General features: G+C 48.8%; 1 protein-coding gene across 1 annotated transcript in view; it reads right to left on the reverse strand.

Annotated features, from left to right (window-relative positions):
• The window catches only part of LOC110522892 (transmembrane protein 132C-like), a 125,813-nt gene that overhangs the window by 21,092 nt on the left and 79,489 nt on the right, over positions 1-25,232 (reverse strand). The window contains exons 5-6 of the mRNA XM_090236667.1: positions 7,954-8,162; positions 4,098-4,380 (exon numbers count right to left, since the gene is read on the reverse strand). Coding sequence (XP_090092793.1) covers positions 4,098-4,380; positions 7,954-8,162 — 492 coding nt within the window. The remainder of the gene's footprint in view (positions 1-4,097; positions 4,381-7,953; positions 8,163-25,232) is intronic.

Consider the following 25,232-nt stretch of genomic DNA (forward strand, 5'->3'; position numbering starts at 1 on the left):
CTCGTGAGTGAAAACATCCGAAGCTCATCAAAGGTCAATTATTTAATTTGATTGCTTTTCTGATTTTTCTGCTGCTAGCTAGGCATAATGCTATGCTAGGCTATCGATAAACTTACACAAATGCTTGTCTTGCTTTGGCTGTAAAGCATATTTTCAAAATCTGAGATGACAGGGTGATTAACAAAAGGCTAAGCTGTGTTTGAATATATTTCACTTGTGATTTCATGAATATCAATATTTTCTAGTAAGATTTTTTGTCCGTTGTGTTATGCTACTTAGTGTCAGTTGATGACAATTCTCCCGGATCCGGGATGGGTAGTTGTTAAGGGATTTTTTATTAATAATGACTAATTATGAATACATTTCAATCAGGACTGACTAATCAGAATACTATTATGTTACAGTATAGATGTATGAATTTTCTTTTAATCCTAGTACTGAATATAATGTGTGTAAATATAATCAAGAATTAATTAATTAATCAAGAACTGTCTTTTCCTTGGTAGAAATGAATGAACTTATAGTCAGACTGGCTAGAATGCTTATCTACACAGGCAGACCTTGGCTTGGTCGTAAATTATCTAAGTAGGGAGAGACGATGTGGGAAGGCTTGAGAACTATACAGCAATTGTACTGGAGTGGAGATGAGACGGGATGGTACGAAAACTAATGACGTCATTTTCAGTTTATAACCTGTGGTAAACTGTATCATGTTCAGTACTCTCGAGAATAAATGCTGCTGATTGATTTTGAAACTGGTCTCTGTCCATTTTATGCAAATAAGAGTCTTACAAATTCTTAGGAATTGACAGAGTGTTTAATTTTAATTGGGTATTAAAACATATGGGAATTTAATTCCTGTAACAGTAGTTCCAAGAGTTAACCTTTAGCCGTGTTCTTATCCTTCTCCTCCCTCTGTTCCTCTGGTGATGTAGAGGTTAACCCAGGCCCTGCAGCCCCCAGCATCACTCCAATTCCCCAGGCGCTCTCATTTGTTGACAAAAAAAAAAAAAAAAAGCATTGGTTTCATGCATGTTAACATTAGGAGCCTCCTCCCTAAGTTTTTTTTTTCACTGCTTCAGCACACTCCGCATTCCCGGATGTCCTAGCCATGTCTGAATCCTGGCTTAGGAAGGCCACCAAAAATCCTGAAATTTCCATCCCTAAATATAAAATTTTCCGACAAGCTAGAACTGCCAAATAATTTGTGCTTCTACTTTTAAAAATCCACCATTCCAGAAACAAGTCTCTCACCGTTGCTTCTTGTTATAGACCCACCTCATCCCCCAGCTGTGCCCTGGACACCATATGTGAATTTATCGTCCTCCCATCTATCTTCAGAGTTCGTACTGTTAGGTGACATAAACTGGGACATGCTTAACACCCCGGCCGTCCTACAATATAAGCTAGATGCCCTCAATATCACACAAATTATCAAGGAACCTACCAGGTACAACCCTAAATCCGTAACCATGAGCACCCTCTTAGATATCATCCTGACCAACTTGCCCTCTAAATACACCTCTGCTGTCTTCAACCAGGATCTCAGCGATCACCTCATTGCCTGCGTGCATAATGGGTCCACAGTCAAATGACCACCCCACATCACTGTCAAACGCTCCCTAAAACACTTCAGCGAGCAGGCCTTTCTAATTGACCTGGCCCTGGTATCCTGGAAGGATATTGACCTCATCCCGTCAGTAGAGGATGCCTGGTTGCTCTTCAAAAGTGCTTTCCTTTCCATCTTAAATAAGCATACCCCATTCAAAAAATGTTGAACTAAGAACAGATATAGCCCTTGGTTCACCCCAGACTTGACTGCCCTTGACCAGCACAAAAACATCCTGTGGCATTCTGCATTAGCATCGAATAGCCTCCCTTTTCAGGGAAGTCAGGAACCAATTTACTCAGTCAATTAGGAAAGCTAAGGCTATCATTTTCAAACAGAAATTTGCTTTCTGTAGCACTAATTCCAAAAAGTTTTGGGACACTGTAAAGTCCATGGAGAATAAGAGCACCTCCTCCCAGTTGCCCAATGCACTGAGTATAGGAAACACTGTCACCACCGATAAATCTATTATAATTGATCATTTATTAAGCATTTTACCACGGCTGGCCATGCTTTCCACCTGGCTACCCCTACGCCGACCAACATCTCAGCACCACTGCAGCAACTCCCCACCCCCACCCCCGCTCCTCCTTCACCCAGACCGTTGATGTTCTGAAAGAACTGCAAAATCTGGATCCCTACAAATCAGCTGGGCTAGACAATCTGGACCCTCTCTTTCTAAAATTATCAACCTCTCTTTGTGTCGTCTGCCTTTCCTCCCAGTTCTCTGCTGCCAATGACTGAAACTAATTGCAAAAATCTCTGAAGCTGGAGTCTTATACCTCCCTCTCTAACTTTAAGCATCAGCTGTCAGAGCAGCTTACCGATGGTACCTGTACACAGCCAATCTGTAAATAGCACACCCGACTTTCTCATCCCCATATTATTACTTACCCTCTTGCTCTTTTGCACCCCAGTATCTCTACTTGCACATCATCATCTGCACATCTTTCACTCCAATATTAATGCTAATGTCATTCCCTGACCTTAGAGATCCTTATTTATTCTCTATGTTTGGTTAGGTCAGGGTGTGACTCGGGTGGGAAAATCTATGTTTTCTATTTCTTTGTTGTTTTGCCGAGTGTGGTTCCCAATCAGAGGTCTATTGTTGTCTCTGATTGGGGATCATATATAAGTTGTGATTTTCCGTTTGAGTTTTGTGGGGTGTTATTTTCTGTTTAGTGTCTGTGCCTGACGGAACTGTTCGCTTTCATTTTTTTTGATTGGTTATTTTTGTTTGAGTGTTTCTTGAAAATAAATATCATGAACACTTTCCATGCTGCGCTTTGGTCCACTCTTCCTTCCACCGATGAGAGCCATTACAGCTAAATTTTAATTAGTTTTCGCCTCTAGGGCCTATTTATTGCCTACCTCCCTACTCTCCTACATTTGTACACACTATACATAGATTTTTCTATTTTTCTTTTCTTTTGTGTTATTGACTGTGCGTTTGTTAATGTGTAACTCTGTGTTGTTGTTTTTGTCGCAGTGCTTTGCTTTATCTTAGCCAGGTCGCAGTTGTAAATGAGAACTTGTTCTCAACTGGCCTACCTGGTTAAATAAAGATAAGCCCCCTATAATAGCACAGTAGGGGAGGGACAGTGACATGATGGCTTTGTAGCAGAGTGAATAATTACAGGGTTATCAAGGTTGCCGTTAACATTCATAATGTGCCTCTCCACTCTTATTGAGTCATAGACATTCTCAAACCATCCAAAAGGACGCAAAAAAAATAGAGGGTCAACACAGTGCAACCATTGATATGATTTCTATCAATTTCGCTTCTGCTTCTGCCTCTGGGCCAAGGTCGCCATTGGAAATGAGAAAAGGTTCTCAACTGACAACCGGGATAACATAAAGGTAATAGGGCATTGTACACCGACACACACAACTGAAACTCATCAATAAGGAGAAGAGATGCAGGTCCATGGCTCAGGCCTTGGCAAAGCTGTTGTGCTGTTGGGGAAAAGCTTGATCGATTGTGTTTTACACCGTAAGTGGACACAGTAATGATCTAAATGGGATGGGGCATGTGAGTGTGGTGTGTGAGCCTACATGCCCTCAGAGACTCAGGAGCCTTTATTGGCCGTGCCGCAGTCTCACGTTGCTTTGTCAGGCCCTGATTGGCTAAGTGTTTATGTTGTGCCGAGATCGATTCTGTTGCCTTTTTAAAGTCTCCCTTGCAACGAGCCTCGGTCTACTTTGTATTTTCCAATCGTTCCTCCTCCACTCCCCATCCTCTATTATTTTGTCCAAGCAGGTGCTCTCTTTCTTTCTTTCTTTCTCTCACTCTCTCTTAATCATGTTGTTTCTTTCTCTCCCTTGCTCTCTCTCACAAACGAATACTCTCATTATCACTCTTTCCCCCACTATCTCTCTCTCCCCCTTTCGATCACACCCTCCCTATCTCCCTCTCTCTCTCTCTCTCTCTCTCTTTCTCTCTCTCTCTCTCTCTCTCGCTCTCTCTCTCTCGCTCTGTCTCTCTCACCTGTAGTTTGGCTATGCCGGTGCTGAGGCCCATCAGGACCTGTCCCTTCAGTAGGCGGGCCACACGTTGGTCCTCCACCCTCAGCGAATCCTGGACCAGGTCAGTCACGTCCACCTGCCAATCACTGCCCAGCAGGAAGTCCTGTTGGCCCAGCCCATCAGCTCCTAGGGCCATAAAGTGTGTGAGGACCCGCACCGTGGTGCTCTGGTACTGAGGGACACAGCCACTCTCTGTCCTCTCACTGTCCACTTCATCACCATCATCCTCACTCACCCTCTCATACCTGGAGAAAAGAAAAAGAAAAGCGCTTGTTAAGAAGCAGAATAAAAGGAGCCTTAAAGTTTACACAGTTTACTGCAGTTACCACAGACACATTTGAACGTGGGTATTTGTTTACTCCGGAGCAAAATATCAAATAAATACAATGCAACCAAATTTCAGAGTAAAAATATGTTTACTTGCAATGTGTTTTTAGTTTTTATAAAAAATGATCTACTCTATTCTATTCCTCCATTACTCTGACTTCTCTGTCTCTATCTTCTCCTATAATATTTGCCATTGTTTGAATTGAAAGAGAGATTGAAAGCCTGGCCTATAGGGACCCAGTCTTCCAACTTGGTCTCAGAGTATTTTGTATTATTCTGTATGTAAATCTGAACACTCCATTTAGTATGACATGTTATATTATGTAAAATGTCTCTAACACTAAACATACAAATATGTATTTTACAGATAAAAGGAAGGTAAAATCTTACAGTTAGCCATTTTATAATTTTATTATGCTATATTTAGAAAGCATATAAGTAATTTCAAGCCAAATTCATACAGTCTTGTTGAATAGGAAATATATCATATAAAATATGTAATATATATTAATATTTTATATTTTATACTGAATCCTCAAAAATGACTACACCTCAGCAATTTATAACTATTTTTACCAGAAAGGTGAGATTTGAACCTTTCTTTGAGTATGCAGCATTACTAGTTAATAATGTTTATGGCCCTCTCATGATGAATAACTACTTTTGGGGATTACATAGATTAAATCTTCGATTACATTTAGTTAAATTTAGCTGGTTACGAATTCTAGCTAGGTGGCTAGGTGGCTAATGATAGGGGCTAGTTTTAAGGTAGAGATTAAGTTTAGGAGTTAGGTTATGGTGCAAAGTAGCTAAAAAGTAGTAAGTAGTTAAAAAATTGCAAATTATCTAAAATGCTAGAGTTGTCCGTGATGAGATTCAAACTTGCAGCCTTTCGGTTGCTAGCCGTTTCTGTTATGCACCCACCCATCTATCCATCCACCCCGACGAACCACCCTCCTTTCGTTTTTGCATTAATACATTTTCATGTTCAAAATTGTCCTCTCTCCTCAAACAATAGCATGGTATTCTTTCTCTGTAATAGCTACTGTAAATTGAACAGTGCAGTTAGATTAACAATAAGTTAAGCTTTCAGCCAATATCAGATATATCTATGTCCTGGGAAATGTTCTTGTTACTTACAACCTCGTGTTAATCGCATTAGCTTACGTTAGTGCAACACAACCGTGGAAGGGAAACCGATCCCAAAGTATTGACCTTTCTCTTGCATTTCAAATATGGTGGTAAAACAAACACTGCTTGGTTTTTTCTTTGTATTTTCTTCTACCAGATTGTGGTCTTCTATTGTGTTATATTCTACAACATTCAATTCACATTTCCACAAACTTCAAAGTGTTTCCTTTCAAATGGTACAAAGAAAATGCATATCCTTGCTTCAGGTCCTGAGCTACAGGCAGTTAGATTTGGGTATGTCATTTAGACGAAAATTGAAAAAAAGGGGGGCTATCCCTAAGAAGTTTTAATAAACAAATTAGGCACATTTGGGCAGTCTTGATACAACATTTTGAACAGAAATGCAATGGATCATTGGATCAGTCTAAAACTGTGCACACACACTGGTGCCATCTAGTGGACAAAATCTAAATTGCACCTGGGCTGGAATAGTACATTATGGCATTTCTCTTGCATTTCAAAGATGATGGTACAAAAAAATACTAAAGAACTGTTGGTTTTTTCTTTGTATTATCTTTTACCAGATTGATTGTGCTATAGTCTACTACATTCCTTTCACATTTCCATACACTTCAAAGTGTTTCCGTTTAAATGGTACCAAGAATATGTATATCCTTGCTTCAGGGCCTGAGCTACAGGCAGTTAGATTTGGGTATGTAATTTTAGGCAAACATTTAAAAAAAAGGGGGTAATCCTTAAGAGGTTTTAAGTAACCATACCAAAGGTAACATACAGTTTCATACTAAATGGAGTGTCTCAGAGTTACATACAGAATAATATGAAATTATCTTAGACCAGGTTGAGTCTTTTTCATCTACTGTGATGAACCCCATACAGCAGCAATAGGGCTGATTAGGTAAAGTACAGACCAGGGAGAGGCACCTGTCTTCAGCCCAATGACAGACAGAACGTGGGCCAGAGACTCTAAACTCCTGTAAACAGTGTAGCAATGTGAAAAACCATAAACATGGAGGCCACAGCCATTATCCTGATACCACTCCAATCTCCATTCTCTCGTTCTCTCTACCTTACATGTTTTCTCATTCAAATCTCTCTCTTTCTCTCTCTCCACTCAGTTCACACCCTCTCTCTCGTTCTTTCTCCACTGAATTCGTTTTCTTTAAAAACAACCCCCTCCCCATCCCCCTCTGTTCTCTGGGCCAGGCCAGGTGGTTGGGCGAAGTGCGACACTGACAACTTCCATTAGGTTTAATGATGCTTGGCCATCCAGCCAGAAAAACAGACTGACAGGTTAACATGCTGGAGCTGACTGGCGTAGGTGCCCGGGCCCCCCATTCCTCCCCCCTCCACCTCTTCACCGGAGGGATGACACACACGTCAGCCTAATCGAGGTGACATTTGCAGCAGGGCGCAGACAAAAGCATGCAAGCCGTGTTCTCACTGATGACCGTCAGGACAGATAAGGTCTGGGCGTATAATGAGCTCGCTTTCAGACCCACGACTCGACTGGCCATTTCACCTCTCCTACCCACTGGACTAGAGTGATCATGGGCTCAGAGAGGGCCATGAAAGCAGGGGCATATGTGTTAGAACGCCACCTGGTGGCCCCAGGGTTAAAGGGTTGCACAGTGCATTGGGGATAATGATGTATGTTGAAGTGGATTCAAGCATGCATTGTGCAAGGTAACTGAACAATCTACAGAACATATGCCTCAAGCTAAAGAACTCAAGCTTAATTGCCCAAATTTAATTGCCCGTACTATAACAATGAGAGAAAATAAAAGACAGACTCAAACTCTATTCTTCTCTCTCTTTCTTCATTGTTCAGACATGGCTTTGCAACCAATAAATCTTGCTTTCACAACAAACAGAAACAAGGCTGTGTAAGGACATTTCCAGAATGTTGTGGAGGTGATAACAGATATGTTAGTCTTGCGCCTGGCTAACAGAAAGTGAGTCAGCGACAGAAATGAGAGACAGAGTCATGGCAGTAATTGAAAGTCAAATTTTTCCCTCAGAGAGGCCACCGACGTCACCTGGGTATCCTGATCACAGCAGTGGCCATAGACAGGGGAGTGATGGGAAGAGGAAAGGTGTAGGTGTCATGATTAAGACATTAGCATTCTCACAGTTATTCTAAACTGCCAGATGAAGATACTACTTCAAAAATAAGTGGTAAATATGTGGGAGGTGGTGATACAACCATCAAAATTAACAAGATGCTTGAAGATGATTCTTGAAAGTTAGTATTTTACTTTGCATCGCAATCACTGTTTAAGTCAATTTCCCAAGCAGTTTGAACCAGGTAATACATCTCACTATCTGGTAAAACTACTGACCTCTTGGTGCCGGCGGCCACAGGGACTCTCCAGCCCTTGATCTGGCTGAGTTCGGGGTTGGCTATGTCGATAAGCAGGGGGAGGCGGGGCATCCACACACTCATCTCCAGTTGGGCACTCAGGTAGCTGTAGGTGAAGTTGAGCACCATCCTCATCCTCCCCCTCGTCTCCTTCCCATTAACAAACACATAGTCACAACGATCTGACACCTGGGAGGACGAGGATGAGAGAGAGGAGAAATAGGGAAACGTGTTATTAAGAGAAAAACAAAATAAACTACACCTACACTGAGTGTACAAAACATTAAGGACACCTGCTCTTTCCTTGAAATAGACTGACCAGGTGAATCCAGGTGATCCCTTATTGCCACTTCTTAAATCCACTTCAGTCAGTATAGATGAAAGGGAGGAGACAGATTAAAGAAGGATTTGTAAGCCTTGAGACAAATGAGACCTGTATTGTGTATGTGTGCCATTCAGAGGGTGAATGGGCAAGACACAATATTTAAGTGCCTTTGAACGGGGTATGGTAGTAGGTGCCAGGCACACCAGTTTGCGTCAAGAAATACAACTCTACTAGGTTTTTCACGCTCAACTGTTTCCCATGTGTATCAAGAATCGTCTACCACCCAAAGGGCATCCATCCAACTTGACACAACTGGACGAAGCATAGGAGTCAACATTGGCCAGCATCCCTGTGGACTGCTTTTGAAACCTTGCACAGTCCATGCCCCAATGAATTGAGGCTGCTCTGAGGGCAACAGGGGGTGCAACTCAATATTAGGAAGGCGTTATTAATGTTTTGTACACTTAGTTTAAGTTCAAAATGTAGGCTACTGCTTTATGAAAGAATAAGATACAACAGTATATTCAGTGTCTAAGGGAAGTCCAGGGTCGAAGTTGCATCAAATTATTTCTATGCAAATATTAGTCATACAAGTTTGTACAGCTAGAGGGAGACAACAATGTTATTCTTATGTCCTTCAAAGACTTGACATTGCTCCCTCTGCTCTGTAATGATACAGATGACAGATTTGGCATTCCTTGAGCAAGCCCTTGAAGTCTCTATTCAAGTGTGTGTGTGTGTGTGTGTGTGTGTGTGTGTGTGTGTGTGTGTGTGTGTGTGTGTGTGTGTGTGTGTGTGTGTGTGTGTGTGTGTGTGAGCGCGCGCGTGTCAGTGGAAGCTGCTGAGGGGAGGACGGCTCATAGTAATGGCTGGAATGGAGTCAATGGAATGGTTTCAACCAATGGAAACCACATGTTTGATACCATTCCATTGACTCCCTTCCAGCAAATATTATGAGCCGTCCTCCCCTCCTTGGCCTCCACTGGTGTGTGTGTGTGTGTGTGTGTGTGTGTGTGTGTGCGCGCACGCACACAGATAAGCCCAGTGTGGAGGAACGGGCCACAAATCTCAACAGATGGACCAGAGAAAGACACAAATCCCAATTGCCAATCAAGAAACAAAACCCTGGCTCCAGGTCACCCCTCTTTATGATTGGCTAAATCTGCTCTGTCTCCTCCAATCAGTTCCAAAGCCTCTCAGATATAGATCGACCAATGGCATGGCAGGGTTTCTGAAGAGCATCTTCGAAACGTATGAACTTCTACCTTCAAACAACCTAAACCACTCGATCAGGCATGTATTCTTTCACAAAAGACTGGGAGGACAGATTTTGTTTTAGTTTCTCCATATGCAACGGCTTGTCAAAGCCTGTCATGTATAATCACAACCATTTTCCATTCATCTGAAGCTTTGGATGGAGCGATAATGAAGATGGGCATCACTGTTAATCTCAGCATGCCCACAGTTTGGGTGTGCAATTAGTCTTTTATAAATCTAGTCAAAAGCAGACTATCATCACTCTTCGCTGGAAGTGTCTTGGCAGTTTTTTCCACAAATTATGTGTCAGAACATCCACTCCTAATAGATTCACTCTGTCAGTTCTCTCTTTCTCTTCTCTCCTCTCGCTCTCCTTTTCTCTCTCTCTCTCTCTCTCTCTCTCTCTCTCTCTCTCTCTCTCTCTCTCTCTCTCGCTCTCTCTCTCTCTCTCTCTCTCTTTATCCCCTTCTCTCTCTCTCTTCCTCGCTCTCTGTGCCTCTCTTCTCACCCGTCTTCTATCTTTGATTAACTGTCATTAAAACGGGCTGTGTATCAGAACCTACTTTAACCTGGGAGAAGCTTCTATAGCTTCTCTATGTTGACCTGTTCCTTCCTTCCTTCCTTTCTTTCTTCCTTTCTTTCTTTCTTTCTTTCTTTCTTTTTTCTATCTTTCTTTCTTTCTTCCTACACTGCCTTTCAATCCACTACCACTGTACTGTAAAGTACTTGATGTAGGCTAGTTTAAAGGATTCACATTCCCTCTATATCTGTATGTGACTATAAGACTTTTTCTCATTTGAATGGGAATAAATAGTTTGGTTTAGAAAATAATAGAAAAACAAACACGTGTGTGTGTTATCTGACATAGAAAATGAAACATTCCCAGCTATATTTACATGCACACACAAGCACGCACAATCCTTCTCCTCCCTCTTCTCATTTCCCAGACACTGTGCAGGTTTTTAAAAAGTCACCCAACCAGAAAGCGATCTGAAACAATCCACTTCACTCCTTATTAAGCCTCCGTGATATCTATCTATCTCTCTCTCTCTTTCTCTCTGCATTCTATTTTAACCATCTCCAGTTTTAGAGAAAAAGGTGCTATCTAGAACCTAAAATGGTTCTTTGCCTATCGCTATTGGATAACCCTTTGAAGAACCTTTTTGGTTCCAAATAGAAACCTCTTGGGTTTCCTTTCCAATAGAGGGTTCTACGTGGAACCCAAAACCAGAAACCCTTTTGGAACCCTTTTTTCTAAGACTGTATATGTCCCTTCATCTGTCAATAACTATTCAACTACAAAGTTTAATTAAAGTTAATTTGAGGCTTCCGAAACTTTGACACGGAATGTTCCACATCAAGTAACAAATATAGACATTGCCATCATATTGATTTTCTCTGTAATTGTCGGGCCGTGGATATGTGAAGAAAATGTGTTATTTTACAGTGTTCTTTGGCTAGAAGAGAATAATTCAATAACGTTGCATGCAACAGACAATTACTATAACGTTCATTATTCAAGCTTATAGAACATAATGCTTTGTTTGAGTGAAATTACCAAGAGTAGCTTGGAAAGAGACATGCATGTACATGTGGGGTAAGTTGAGTAATATCTTACATTCAGCATCACTCCGTAAAGGGAAATGTACTGTTATTTCTAACAAAGATATCTACATATATTTCAGGATGTTGAGTATCCCTGGAAATACTCAGAATTCATGTAAACTTTACAGTTTTGTAAACACAGCTTGTCCAAACAAAAGTGGTCTCTTGGCACAACTTGCAGTACCCTGGGCATGGAGTAAATTGAGTTGCGGGACATGGTAAGTTAAGCTGCCAAAGAATATCTGTGTTGAATGAAAAAGGACCACTAGCTTTTTAAAACCATGTCTATCTTTATTTCCCAAACACAATTCAACACAATCACAATCACTTTTTTGTTCTTGAATAAATGTAAGCATATTTTAATACAGGCTAACAAACACATTGTACTTAAAAAAATATACATTGTCAGAAAGGTGCAGTGAAATGTTTTTTTTTTTTACAGTGTCAGCCATAATAGTACAGCCCTGGAGCAAATTAGGGTTAAGTGCCTTGCTCAAGGATACATCAACATATTTTCACTTTGTCAGCTCAGGTATTCAAACCAGCAACCTTTCAGTTACTGGACCAACACTCTAACTGCTAGGCTACCTGCTATCCTGACACCCTAACTTTGCTCCTGAGTGGCACAGTGGTCTAAGGCACTGCATCTCAGTGCTAGAGGTGTCACTACAGGCCATGGTTCAATCCCGGGCTGTATAACAACTGGCTGTGATCGGGAGTCCCATATGGCGGTGCACAATTGGCCCAGCATCGTCCGGGTTAGGGGAGGGATTGCCAGGGTAGGCCAATATTGTAAAACAAATGATTTGTTAATTGACTTAATAATAAATAATAAAACAAAACTACCTATTTTCCCATGTGGTTTCTTCTTTCCTAAATATTTAGTCAAATTATACATGTTGTTTCCTAGAAACAAGGGTGGCTCATCTTATCCCTTTGGCTTACCCCACTCTCCCCTACTGTACATTGTGTTTAAGTACACTAGTGTTGTCTTAGTTGTCTTTAGGGCTCCTGAGTGGCGCAGCAGTCTAAGGCACTGCATTTGTTATTGTGGAAAAGTAAACGGATGAAATTATTAATCTCACTGTTGTCACACATCTACCTCTTATGATTGAAATAGTGGATCAAACCTAATCATTACTGTTGATTTGTTTATTCATCTCAGAGACTATCACAATCATATTAGGTTTTGACAGTGTAATCTTCCAATAACACCAAGACCCATGAGGTTTAGAATCACCATCAACATTATGAAACCTACAGTGAGCTCTCACTCTCACACACACAACTTCAAATGTACAACCAGAAACACACACAAAGTAAATAAACACACATATACACAAACACACACCCTTACACACAAACACACCCATGTGCACTCATCCCTCAGAGGAGGGGGAGTTTGGCTACACTCTTCCCCCTCTCTCTCATTGTCATATCCTAAGTATTTAGCAGTGTGTGCTATTTGAGACAAAAAACAGGGAGGGACATTGAGAGTGGAGCGCTGTCTGTCTATTGGTGGTGAATAGAATACATGTAGCATCTATATTATTCGGAGCCGTCTAATTACCACCACAAACCGATGCTGGCACTAAGACCACACTCAACCAACTCTATAAGGCCATAAGCAAATAAGAAAATGCTCATCCAAAAGCGGTGCTCCTTGTGGCCGGGGACTTTAATGCAGGTAAACTTAAATCTGTTTTACCTCATTTCTACCAGCATGTCACATGTGAAAGCAGAGGAGAAACAAACTCTAGACCACATTTACTCCACACACAGAGATGCATACAAAGCTCTCCCTCGCCCTCCATTTGGCAAATCTGAACATAATTATATCCTCCTGATTCCTGCTTACAAGCAAAAACTAAAGCAGGAAGTGCCCGTGACTCCCTCAATTCGGGATGACGCAGATGCTATGCTACAGGACTGTTTTGCTAGCATAGACTGGAATATGTTCTGGGATTCATTCAATGGTATTGAGGAGTATACCACCCCAGTCATCGACTTTATCAATAAGTGCATCATCGACCTCTCCCCTACAGTGACCGTACATACATATCCCAACCAGAAGCCATGGATTACAGGCAGCATCGAGCTAAGGGCTAGACGCTTATAAGAAATTCCGCTATGCCCTCAGACGAAACATCAAACAAGAAAAGCGTCAATACAAGGATTAAGATTGAATCCTACTACACAGGCTTTGACACTCGTTGGATGTGGCAGGGCTTGAAAACTATTATGGACTACAAAGGGAAACCCAGACGCGAGCTGCCCAGTGACACGAGCCTACCAGATAAGCTAAATGCCTTTTATGCTCGCTTTGGGGCAAGCGACACTGAAGCATGCACGAGAGTACCAACTGTTCTGGACGACTGTGTGATATTGATCTCGGTAGCCGATGTGAGCAAGACCTTTTTAAACAGGTCAACATTCACAAAGCAGCGGGGACAGACGGATTACCAGGACGTGTACTCAGAGCATGCGCGGACCAACTGGCAAGTGTCTTCACTGACATTTTCAACCTCTCCCTGACAGAGTCTGTAATACCAACATGTTTCAAGCAGGCCACTGTAGTCCCTGTGCCCAAGAAAGCGAAGGTAACCTACCTAAATGATTACCGCCCCGTAGCACTCACGTTGGTAGCCATGAAGTGCTTTGAAAGACTGGTCATGGCTCACATCAACAGCATCCTCCCGGATACACTAGATCCACTCCAATTCGCATACTACCCCAACAGATCCACAGATGGTGCAATCTCAATCGCAGTCCACACTGCCCTTTCCTACCTGGACAAAAGCAACACCTATGTGAGAATGCTGTTCATTGACAACAGCTCAGCGTTCAACACCGTAGTGCCCACAAAGCTCATCACTAAGCTAAGGATCCTGGGACTAAACACCTCCCTCTGCAACTGGATCCTGTACTTCCTGACGGGCCGCCCCCAGGTGGTAAGGGTAGGCAACAACATGTCTGCCATGCTGATTGTCAACACTGGGCCCCTCAGGGGTGTCTACTTACTCCCCTCCTGTACTCCCTGTTCACCCACGACTGCGTGACCAAACACGACTTCAACACCATCATTAAGTTTGCTGACGACACAACGGTGATAGGCCTGATCAATGACAACGATGAGACAGCCTATAGGGAGGAGGTCAGAGACCTGGCAGTGTGGTGCCAGAAGAACAACCTCTCCCTCAATGTGAGCAAGACAAAGGAGCTGATCGTGGACTACAGTGAAAGGCGGGCAGAGCAGGCCCCCATTAACATTGATGGGGCTGTAGTGGAGTGGGTCGAGAGTTTCAAGTTCCTTGGTGTCCAAATCACCAACAAACTATTATGGTCCAAACACACAAAGACAGTCAACTGCTCAGCTTCTGACCTTAAGGCGCTACAGAGGGTAGTGCATACGGCCCAGTACATCACTGGGGCCAAGCTTCCTGCCATCCATGAAGTACATACTAGGCGGTGTCAGAGGAATTGTTAGAGACTCCAGTCACCCAAGTCATAGACTGTTTTCTCTGCTACCGCATGGCAAGCAGTACCCGGAGCACCAAGTCTAGGACCAAAAGGTTACTTTACAGCTTCTCCCCAAAAAAAAAAAAAAAAACCCGGTCCCAGCGGGATTCGACTCATGCTCCTGAGGGAGTATGATGGAACAGCTGCCGGATGCCAGGGATTTCTACTCCAGCTGGAGCTCTACCTGGCGACCGTCCACCCGGCTCCTTCGGGGCGTGAGAGCGTGTCCTCCCTCGTCTCCTGCCTCTCAGGCAAAGCCCTGGAGTGGGCCAACTATTTCGTCGCAACAGAGGGCTCTCAAGGGGTTGTCACGAGAGTGCTGATGTAGGTGTGTGGGGGTTTTCATCGGTGCTATTATGGTGGAAAGTCCAGACCAGGCCTCCACCATGCGCATCCACTCAGAATATGCCGATTTGGCTCTCGCCTTCTGTAAGAAGAGGGCGACTCAATTACCACCTCATCAACAGGGGGATTGTGCGATAAATCTCCTGGTAGACGCAGCACTTCCCAGGAGTCACATGTATCCTCTGTCACAGGAGGAGACGGTGGCTATGGAAACATATGTCTCTGAATCCCTGGGACAGGGATACATTCGGCCCTCCACTTCACCTGCCTCCTCGAGTTTATTTTTTGTGAAGAAGAAGGATGGGGGTCTGCGCCCGTGTATTGACTATCGAGGGATCAATCAGATTACTGTGAGGTACAGCTTCCCGCTGCCTCTCATCGCCAGTGCGATCAAGTCAATGCACTTCTTCACAAAATTGGATTTCAGGAGCGCTTACAACCTAATGCTTATCCGGAAGGGGGACGAGTGGAAGACAGAATTTAGTACCACCTTCGGGCAGTACCTCGTCATGCCGTACGGGTTGATGAATGCTCCATCGGTCTTCCAGGCCTTTGTTGACGAGATTTTCCGCCACCTGCACGGGCAGAGTGTAGTGGTGTATACTGACGACATTCTGATATACTCTGCTACACGCGCCGAGCATGTGTCCCTGGTGTGCAGAGTGCTTGGTCGACTGATGGAGCATGATCTGTACGTCAAGGCTGAGAATTGTCTGTTCTTCCAACAGTACGTCTCCTTCCTAGGGTACCGCATTTCCACATCAGGGGTGGAGATGGAGAGTGACCAAATTTCAGCCGTGCATAATTGGCCGACTCCCACCACGGTAAAGGAAGTGCAGCGGTTTCTAGGGTTTACCAGCTACTACCGGAGGTTTATCTGGGGTTTTGGTCAGGTAGCAGCTCCTATTACCTCACTGCTGAAGGGGGGACCGGTGCGGCTGCAGTGGTCACCTGAAGGCTCTGTTTACCTCGGCTCCAGTGCTGGCTCATCCGGATCCCTCTTTGGCGTTCATAGTGGAGGTGGACGTGTCCGAGGCTGCTCTCTCAGTGCTCGGGCACACCACCAAAGCTCCGCCCCTGTGCTTTCTTTTTGAAGAAGCTCAGCCCGGCGGAGCGAAACTATGATGTGGGGGACCGGGAGCTGTTGGCTGTTGTCAAGGCTCTGAAGGCGTGGAGACATTGGCTTGAGGGGGCTAACCACCCTTTTCTCATCTGGACTGACCACCGCAATCTGGAGTACATCCGGGCGGTGAGAAGACTGAACCCTCACAAGGCAAGGTGGGCTATGTTCTTTACCCGTTTTGTTTTCACTCTATCCTACAGACCAGGTTCCTAGAACGCTAAGGCAGACGCACTGTCCCGGATGAATGCCACAGAGGAGCGGCCCATGGATCACACTCCCATACTTCCGGCCTCTTGCCTGGTGGTACCGGTGGTGTGGGAGCTGGACGCGGACATCGAGCGGGCATTACGCACAAAGCCCACTCCCCCCCAGTGTCCAGCTGGGCTCCTGTACGTTCCGTCTGCTGTCCGCGACCGTTTGATCTATTGGGCTCATACGTCACCCTCCTCTGGTCATCCTGGCATCGGTCGGACAGTGCATTGGCTTAGTGGGAAGTACTGGTGGCCCACCTTGCCCGAGGACTTGAGGGTTTATGTTTCCTCCTGCTCAGTGTGCGCCCAGTGCAAGGCTCCCAGGCACCTTCCCAGAGGGAAATTACAACCCCTACCTATTCCACAACGGCCGTGGTCGCACCTGTCGGTGGACTTCCTGACGGATCTTCCTCCCTCATAGAGCAACACCACGATCCTGGTCGTAGTGGATCGGTTTTCTAAGTCCTGCCGTCTCCTCCCTTTGCTCGGTCTCCCTACGGCCCTACAGACTGCGGAGGCCCTGTTCACACACGTCTTCCGGCACTACGGGGTGCCTGAGGACATAGTTTCTGATCGGGGTCCCCAGTTCATGTCCAGGGTCTGGAGAGCATTCCTGGAATGTCTGGGGGTCTCGGTCACCCTCACCTGAGGTTTTCACCCTGAGAGTAACGGGCAGGTGGAGAGAGTCAACCAGGGTGTGGGTAGGTTTCTGTGGTCATATTGCCATGACCGGCCGGGGGAGTGGGCGGCGTTCATCCCCTGGGCAGAGATGGCCCAAAACTCACTCCACCACTCCTCCACTAACCTCTCTCCTTTCCAGTACGTACTAGGGTATCAGCCGGTTCTGGCTCCTTGGCATCAGAGCCAGATCGAAGCTCCTGCAGTGGATGAATGGTTTAAGCGCTCGGAGGAGACCTGGGACGCCGCCCATGTGCACCTACAACGGGCCGTGAGGCGGAAAAAAGCGAGCGCCGACCACCACCGCAGCGAGGCGTGTTCGCACCGGGGGACCGGGTCTGGCTCTCAACCCGGAACCTACCCCTTTGCTTGTCCTGCCGGAAGCTGGGCCCGTGGTTGGTGGGGCCATTTAAAGTCCTGAACGAGGTATGCTACAGGTTACAGCTTCCCCCAGATTATCGTATTAATCCCTCGTTCCATGTGTCTCTCCTCAGGCCGGTGGTGGCTGGTCCACTCCAGGAAGCTGAGGTGCGGGAGGTTCCTCCGCCTCCTCTGGACATCGAGGGGGCCCCGGCTTATGCTGTTCGAGCCATCCTGGACTCGAGGCGTCTGGCAAGGGGCCTTCAGTACCTCGTGGAGTGGGAGGGGTACTGTCCGGAGGAGAGATGCTGGGTGCCAGTGGAGGACGTCCTGGACCCATTGTTGCTAAGGGATTTCCACCGTCTCCATCCGGATCGCCCTGCGCCTCATCCTCCGGGTGGTCCCCGTGGTCGCTTCTGGAGCCGCGCGTCAAGCGGGGGGTACTGTCATGACTTCCGCCGAAGTCAGTCCCTCTCCTTGTTCGGGCGGCGTTCGGCGGTCAACATCACCGGCTTTCTAGCTACCACCGATCCATTTTTTATTTCCATTTGTTCTGTCTTTGTGTTTCACACCTGGCTTCACTCAACCAATTACTTGTTTATTATTTAACCCTCTGTTCCCCATGTTTTGTTTGTGAGTGATTGTTCTTTGTATATCGGTCCTATTAGTGGGCTCGTTATGTTGCTGTGTATTTTTTGTATTTTGAGTAGAGCAGGTGTCATTAGTTGTCTCTGATTGAGAATCATACTTAGGTAGCCTGGGTTGCACTGTTTGTTTGTGGGTGATTGTCTATGTTGATTGCTTGTGTCATCACAGTTCTCATTTAGCTTCACGGTCGTTATTTGTTTATTGTTTTTGTATTCAGTGTTCAGTACTTTCTTGAATTAAATATCAAGATGAACACAAATGCGTTTCTGTCCACCTTTCCTTCAACAGAAGTAAACCGTGACAGAATCACCCACCACAACAGGACCAAGCGGCGTGGTAACGGGCAACAGCAACAGCGATGTCAGGATTTCGGGACATGGGAGCAGAATCTGGACTACACAACTTGGGAAGAGATAGACAGGTGGGCGGTCGACCCAGGGAGCGTGCCGGAGCCCGCCTGGGATTCGATGGAGCAGTGCGCGGAAGGTTACAGGAGAATGAGGTTGGCGAAGCGAACACGGCTGGCAAGGAAGCCCGAGAGGCAGCCCCAAAAATGTCTTGGGGGAGGCACACAGGAAGTATGGCGAAGCCAGGTAGGAAACCTGAGCCAACTTCCTGTGCTTACCGGAGGGCGAGAGAGACCGGGCAGGCACCGTGTTATGCTGTGGAGCGCACGGTGTCCCCAGTGCGGGTGCATAGCCCGGTGCGGTACATACCAGCTCCGCGTATCGGCCGGGCTAGAGTGGGCATCGAGCCAAGTGCCATGAAGCCAGCTCTACGCATCTGGTCTCCAGTGCGTCTCCTTGGGCCGGCTTACATGGCACCAGCCTTGCGCATGGTGTCCCCGGTTCGCCTGCATAGCCGAGTGCGGGCTATTCCACCTCGCCGCACTGGCAGGTCGACCGGGAGCATTCAACCAGGTAAGGTTGGGCAGGCTCGGTGCTCAAGAGCTCCAGTGCGCCTGCACGGTCCGGTCTATCCGGTACCACCTCCACGCATCAGCACTCCGGTGGCAGCTCCCCGCACTCGCCCTGAGGTGCGTGTCCTCGGCCCAGTACCACCAGTGCCGGCACCACGCATCAGGCCTATAGTGCGTCCCGCCTGTCCGGCGCTGCCAGAGCTCCCGCCCCTCAGTCCAGAGGCGCCAGAGCCCCTCATTCCAGAGGCGCCAGAGCTCCTCAGTCCAGCGCTGCCAGAGCCTTCCTCTCCAACGTTGCCGGAGCTTCCCGTCAGCGCCATCAGAGTCGCCAGTCTGCCCAGCACCATCTGAGCTACCCATCTGCCCAGCGCCATCAGAGTCACCAGTCTGCCCAGCGCCGCCAGTGCCGCCAGTCTGCCCAGCGCCGCCTGAGCCACCCGTCTGCTTAGCGCCGCCAGCGCCGCCAGTCTGCAAGGAGCCGCCAGTGCCGCCAGTCTGCAAGGAGCCGCCAGTGCCGCCAGTCTGCAAGGAGCCGCCAGTGCCGCTAGTCAGCCAGGAGCCGCCAGTGCCGCCAGTCAGCCAGGAGCCGCCAGTGCCGCCAGTCAGCCAGGAGCCGCCAGTGCCGCCAGTCAGCCAGGAGCCGCCAGTGCCGCCAGTCAGCCAGGAGTCACCAGAGCTGCCAGTCAGCCAGGAGCCGCCAGAGCCCCTCAGCCCAGAGGCGCCAGAGCCCCTCAGCCCAGAGGCGATGACCTTCTGTCCAAAGCCCCTGCCCCTCTGTCCAGAGCCCCTGCCCCTCTGTCCAGAGCCCCTGCCCCTCTGTCCAGAGCTTCCACCCCTCTGTCCAGAGCTTCCGCCCCCCCTGTCCAGAGCCTCCGCCCCTCTGTCCAGAGCTTCTGCCCCTCTGTTCCGAGCTGCTCCTCTGTCCAGTGGTGTCATTTAGAAGGGTCGCCGTGGTTAGGAAGCCACGGAGGCGGACAATTAGGCGGACCAAGACTATGGTGAAGTGGGGTCCACGTCCCGCGCCAGAGCCGCCACCGCGGACAGACGCCCACCCAGACCCTCCCCTATAGGTTAAGGTTTTGCGGCCGGAGTCCGCACCTTTGGGGGGGGATACTGTCACGTTCTGACCTTTATTTCCTTCGTTTTTGTATTTATTTAGTATGGTCAGGGCGTGAGTTGGGTGGGCAGTCTATGTTTGTTTTTCTATGATTTGGGGATTTGTATGTTTCGGCCTAGTATGGTTCTCAATCAGAGGCAGGTGTCGTTAGTTGTCTCTGATTGAGAATCATACTTAGGTAGCCTGGGTTGCACTGTTTGTTTGTGGGCGATTGTCTATGTTGATTGCTTGTGTCATCACAGTTCTCATTTAGCTTCACGGTCGTTATTTGTTTATTGTTTTTGTATTCAGTGTTCAGTACTTTCTTGAATTAAATATCAAGATGAACACAAATGCGTTTCTGTCCACCTTTCCTTCAACAGAAGTAAACCGTGACAGAATCACCCACCACAACAGGACCAAGCGGCGTGGTAACGGGCAACAGCAACAGCGATGTCAGGATTTCGGGACATGGGAGCAGAATCTGGACTACACAACTTGGGAAGAGATAGACAGGTGGGCGGTCGACCCAGGGAGAGTGCCGGAGCCCGCCTGGGATTCGATGGAGCAGTGCGCGGAAGGTTACAGGAGAATGAGGTTGGCGAAGCGAACACGGCTGGCAAGGAAGCCCGAGAGGCAGCCCCAAAAATGTCTTGGGGGAGGCACACAGGAAGTATGGCGAAGCCAGGTAGGAAACCTGAGCCAACTTCCTGTGCTTACCGGAGGGCGAGAGAGACCGGGCAGGCACCGTGTTATGCTGTGGAGCGCACGGTGTCCCCAGTGCGGGTGCATAGCCCGGTGCGGTACATACCAGCTCCGCGTATCGGCCGGGCTAGAGTGGGCATCGAGCCAAGTGCCATGAAGCCAGCTCTACGCATCTGGTCTCCAGTGCGTCTCCTTGGGCCGGCTTACATGGCACCAGCCTTGCGCATGGTGTCCCCGGTTCGCCTGCATAGCCGAGTGCGGGCTATTCCACCTCGCCGCACTGGCAGGTCGACCGGGAGCATTCAACCAGGTAAGGTTGGGCAGGCTCGGTGCTCAAGAGCTCCAGTGCGCCTGCACGGTCCGGTCTATCCGGTACCACCTCCACGCATCAGCACTCCGGTGGCAGCTCCCCGCACTCGCCCTGAGGTGCGTGTCCTCGGCCCAGTACCACCAGTGCCGGCACCACGCATCAGGCCTATAGTGCGTCCTGCCGGTCCAGCGCTGCTAGAGCCTTCCTCCTCTCCAGCGCAGCCGGAGTCTCCCGCCTGTCCGGCGCTGCCAGAGCTCCCGCCCCTCAGTCCAGAGGCGCCAGAGCCCGTATTCCAGAGGCGCCAGAGCTCCTCAGTCCAGCGCTGTCAGAGCCTTCCTCTCCAACGTTGCCGGAGCTTCCCGTCAGCGCCATCAGAGTCGCCAGTCTGCCCAGCGCCATCTGAGCTACCCATCTGCCCAGCGCCATCAGAGTCACCAGTCTGCCCAGCGCCGCCAGTGCCGCCAGTCTGCCCAGCGCCGCCTGAGCCACCCGTCTGCTTAGCGCCGCCAGCGCCGCCAGTCTGCAAGGAGCCGCCAGTGCCGCCAGTCTGCAAGGAGCCGCCAGTGCCGCCAGTCTGCAAGGAGCCGCCAGTGCCGCTAGTCAGCCAGGAGCCGCCAGTGCCGCCAGTCAGCCAGGAGCCGCCAGTGCCGCCAGTCAGCCAGGAGCCGCCAGTGCCGCCAGTCAGCCAGGAGCCGCCAGTGCCGCCAGTCAGCCAGGAGTCACCAGAGCCGCCAGTCAGCCAGGAGCCGCCAGAGCCCCTCAGCCCAGAGGCGCCCGAGCCCCTCAGCCCAGAGGCGATGACCTTCTGTCCAAAGCCCCTGCCCCTCTGTCCAGAGCCCCTGCCCCTCTGTCCAGAGCCCCTGCCCCTCTGTCCAGAGCTTCCACCCCTCTGTCCAGAGCTTCCGCCCCCCCTGTCCAGAGCCTCCGCCCCTCTGTCCAGAGCTTCTGCCCCTCTGTTCCGAGCTGCTCCTCTGTCCAGTGGTGTCATTTAGAAGGGTCGCCGTGGTTAGGAAGCCACGGAGGCGGACAATTAGGCGGACCAAGACTATGGTGAAGTGGGGTCCACGTCCCGCGCCAGAGCCGCCACCGCGGACAGACGCCCACCCAGACCCTCCCCTATAGGTTAAGGTTTTGCGGCCGGAGTCCGCACCTTTGGGGGGGGATACTGTCACGTTCTGACCTTTATTTCCTTCGTTTTTGTATTTATTTAGTATGGTCAGGGCGTGAGTTGGGTGGGCAGTCTATGTTTGTTTTTCTATGATTTGGGGATTTGTATGTTTCGGCCTAGTATGGTTCTCAATCAGAGGCAGGTGTCGTTAGTTGTCTCTGATTGAGAATCATACTTAGGTAGCCTGGGTTGCACTGTTTGTTTGTGGGCGATTGTCTATGTTGATTGCTTGTGTCATCACAGTTCTCATTTAGCTTCACGGTCGTTATTTGTTTATTGTTTTTGTATTCAGTGTTCAGTACTTTCTTGAATTAAATATCAAGATGAACACAAATGCGTTTCTGTCCACCTTTCCTTCAACAGAAGTAAACCGTGACAGAATCACCCACCACAACAGGACCAAGCGGCGTGGTAACGGGCAACAGCAACAGCGATGTCAGGATTTCGGGACATGGGAGCAGAATCTGGACTACACAACTTGGGAAGAGATAGACAGGTGGGCGGTCGACCCAGGGAGAGTGCCGGAGCCCGCCTGGGATTCGATGGAGCAGTGCGCGGAAGGTTACAGGAGAATGAGGTTGGCGAAGCGAACACGGCTGGCAAGGAAGCCCGAGAGGCAGCCCCAAAAATGTCTTGGGGGAGGCACACAGGAAGTATGGCGAAGCCAGGTAGGAAACCTGAGCCAACTTCCTGTGCTTACCGGAGGGCGAGAGAGACCGGGCAGGCACCGTGTTATGCTGTGGAGCGCACGGTGTCCCCAGTGCGGGTGCATAGCCCGGTGCGGTACATACCAGCTCCGCGTATCGGCCGGGCTAGAGTGGGCATCGAGCCAAGTGCCATGAAGCCAGCTCTACGCATCTGGTCTCCAGTGCGTCTCCTTGGGCCGGCTTACATGGCACCAGCCTTGCGCATGGTGTCCCCGGTTCGCCTGCATAGCCGAGTGCGGGCTATTCCACCTCGCCGCACTGGCAGGTCGACCGGGAGCATTCAACCAGGTAAGGTTGGGCAGGCTCGGTGCTCAAGAGCTCCAGTGCGCCTGCACGGTCCGGTCTATCCGGTACCACCTCCACGCATCAGCACTCCGGTGGCAGCTCCCCGCACTCGCCCTGAGGTGCGTGTCCTCGGCCCAGTACCACCAGTGCCGGCACCACGCATCAGGCCTATAGTGCGTCCTGCCGGTCCAGCGCTGCTAGAGCCTTCCTCCTCTCCAGCGCAGCTGGAGTCTCCCGCCTGTCCGGCGCTGCCAGAGCTCCCGCCCCTCAGTCCAGAGGCGCCAGAGCCCCTCATTCCAGAGGCGCCAGAGCTCCTCAGTCCAGCGCTGCCAGAGCCTTCCTCTCCAACGTTGCCGGAGCTTCCCGTCAGCGCCATCAGAGTCGCCAGTCTGCCCAGCGCCATCTGAGCTACCCATCTGCCCAGCGCCATCAGAGTCACCAGTCTGCCCAGCGCCGCCAGTGCCGCCAGTCTGCCCAGCGCCGCCTGAGCCACCCGTCTGCTTAGCGCCGCCAGCGCCGCCAGTCTGCAAGGAGCCGCCAGTGCCGCCAGTCTGCAAGGAGCCGCCAGTGCCGCCAGTCTGCAAGGAGCCGCCAGTGCCGCTAGTCAGCCAGGAGCCGCCAGTCAGCCAGGAGCCGCCAGTGCCGCCAGTCAGCCAGGAGCCGCCAGTGCCGCCAGTCAGCCAGGAGCCGCCAGTGCCGCCAGTCAGCCAGGAGTCACCAGAGCCGCCAGTCAGCCAGGAGCCGCCAGAGCCCCTCAGCCCAGAGGCGCCAGAGCCCCTCAGCCCAGAGGCGATGACCTTCTGTCCAAAGCCCCTGCCCCTCTGTCCAGAGCCCCTGCCCCTCTGTCCAGAGCCCCTGCCCCTCTGTCCAGAGCTTCCACCCCTCTGTCCAGAGCTTCCGCCCCCCCTGTCCAGAGCCTCCGCCCCTCTGTCCAGAGCTTCTGCCCCTCTGTTCCGAGCTGCTCCTCTGTCCAGTGGTGTCATTTAGAAGGGTCGCCGTGGTTAGGAAGCCACGGAGGCGGACAATTAGGCGGACCAAGACTATGGTGAAGTGGGGTCCACGTCCCGCGCCAGAGCCGCCACCGCGGACAGACGCCCACCCAGACCCTCCCCTATAGGTTAAGGTTTTGCGGCCGGAGTCCGCACCTTTGGGGGGGGATACTGTCACGTTCTGACCTTTATTTCCTTCGTTTTTGTATTTATTTAGTATGGTCAGGGCGTGAGTTGGGTGGGCAGTCTATGTTTGTTTTTCTATGATTTGGGGATTTGTATGTTTCGGCCTAGTATGGTTCTCAATCAGAGGCAGGTGTCGTTAGTTGTCTCTGATTGAGAATCATACTTAGGTAGCCTGGGTTGCACTGTTTGTTTGTGGGCGATTGTCTATGTTGATTGCTTGTGTCATCACAGTTCTCATTTAGCTTCACGGTCGTTATTTGTTTATTGTTTTTGTATTCAGTGTTCAGTACTTTCTTGAATTAAATATCAAGATGAACACAAACCATGCCGCGTTTTGGTCCGTCTTTCCTTCAACAGAAGTAAACCGTGACAGTATAGTTATTGTTCATTTCTTTGAAATATTGTTGATAAAATATAATTTACTGCCCTTTCTTGTCCCTTTTAGGAACCCATGCTGAATTTAACTTGAAAATAAAACAATGGTGCCTCTAAAAATCATGACCCTGTGTGTGTGTGTGTGTGTGTGTGTGTGTGTGTGTGCGTGCGTGCGTGTGTGTGTGTTTGTGCGTGTGTGTGTTATTGTGTAGAGCTATTTGAACTGCAAATCTACTTTAGTGTGACTGTGTGTGCATGCGTCTATGTTAGAGCGCTGTAAGGGTGTGCATATGTCTTCAGGAGATGTATGTGTTTGAAAACGGCTGAGGTGTGAATGACGGGGTCTAGTCTGTGTGTTTCGCAGGGCACTCCCTTAGCATTCAGCTCTGCCTCTGTAAGGGCTCAATC

This window comes from Oncorhynchus mykiss, chromosome 5 (genome assembly GCF_057628025.1).
Source record: "Oncorhynchus mykiss isolate SJ-2025 chromosome 5, ASM5762802v1, whole genome shotgun sequence".
NCBI classification, from domain to species: domain Eukaryota; kingdom Metazoa; phylum Chordata; class Actinopteri; order Salmoniformes; family Salmonidae; genus Oncorhynchus; species Oncorhynchus mykiss.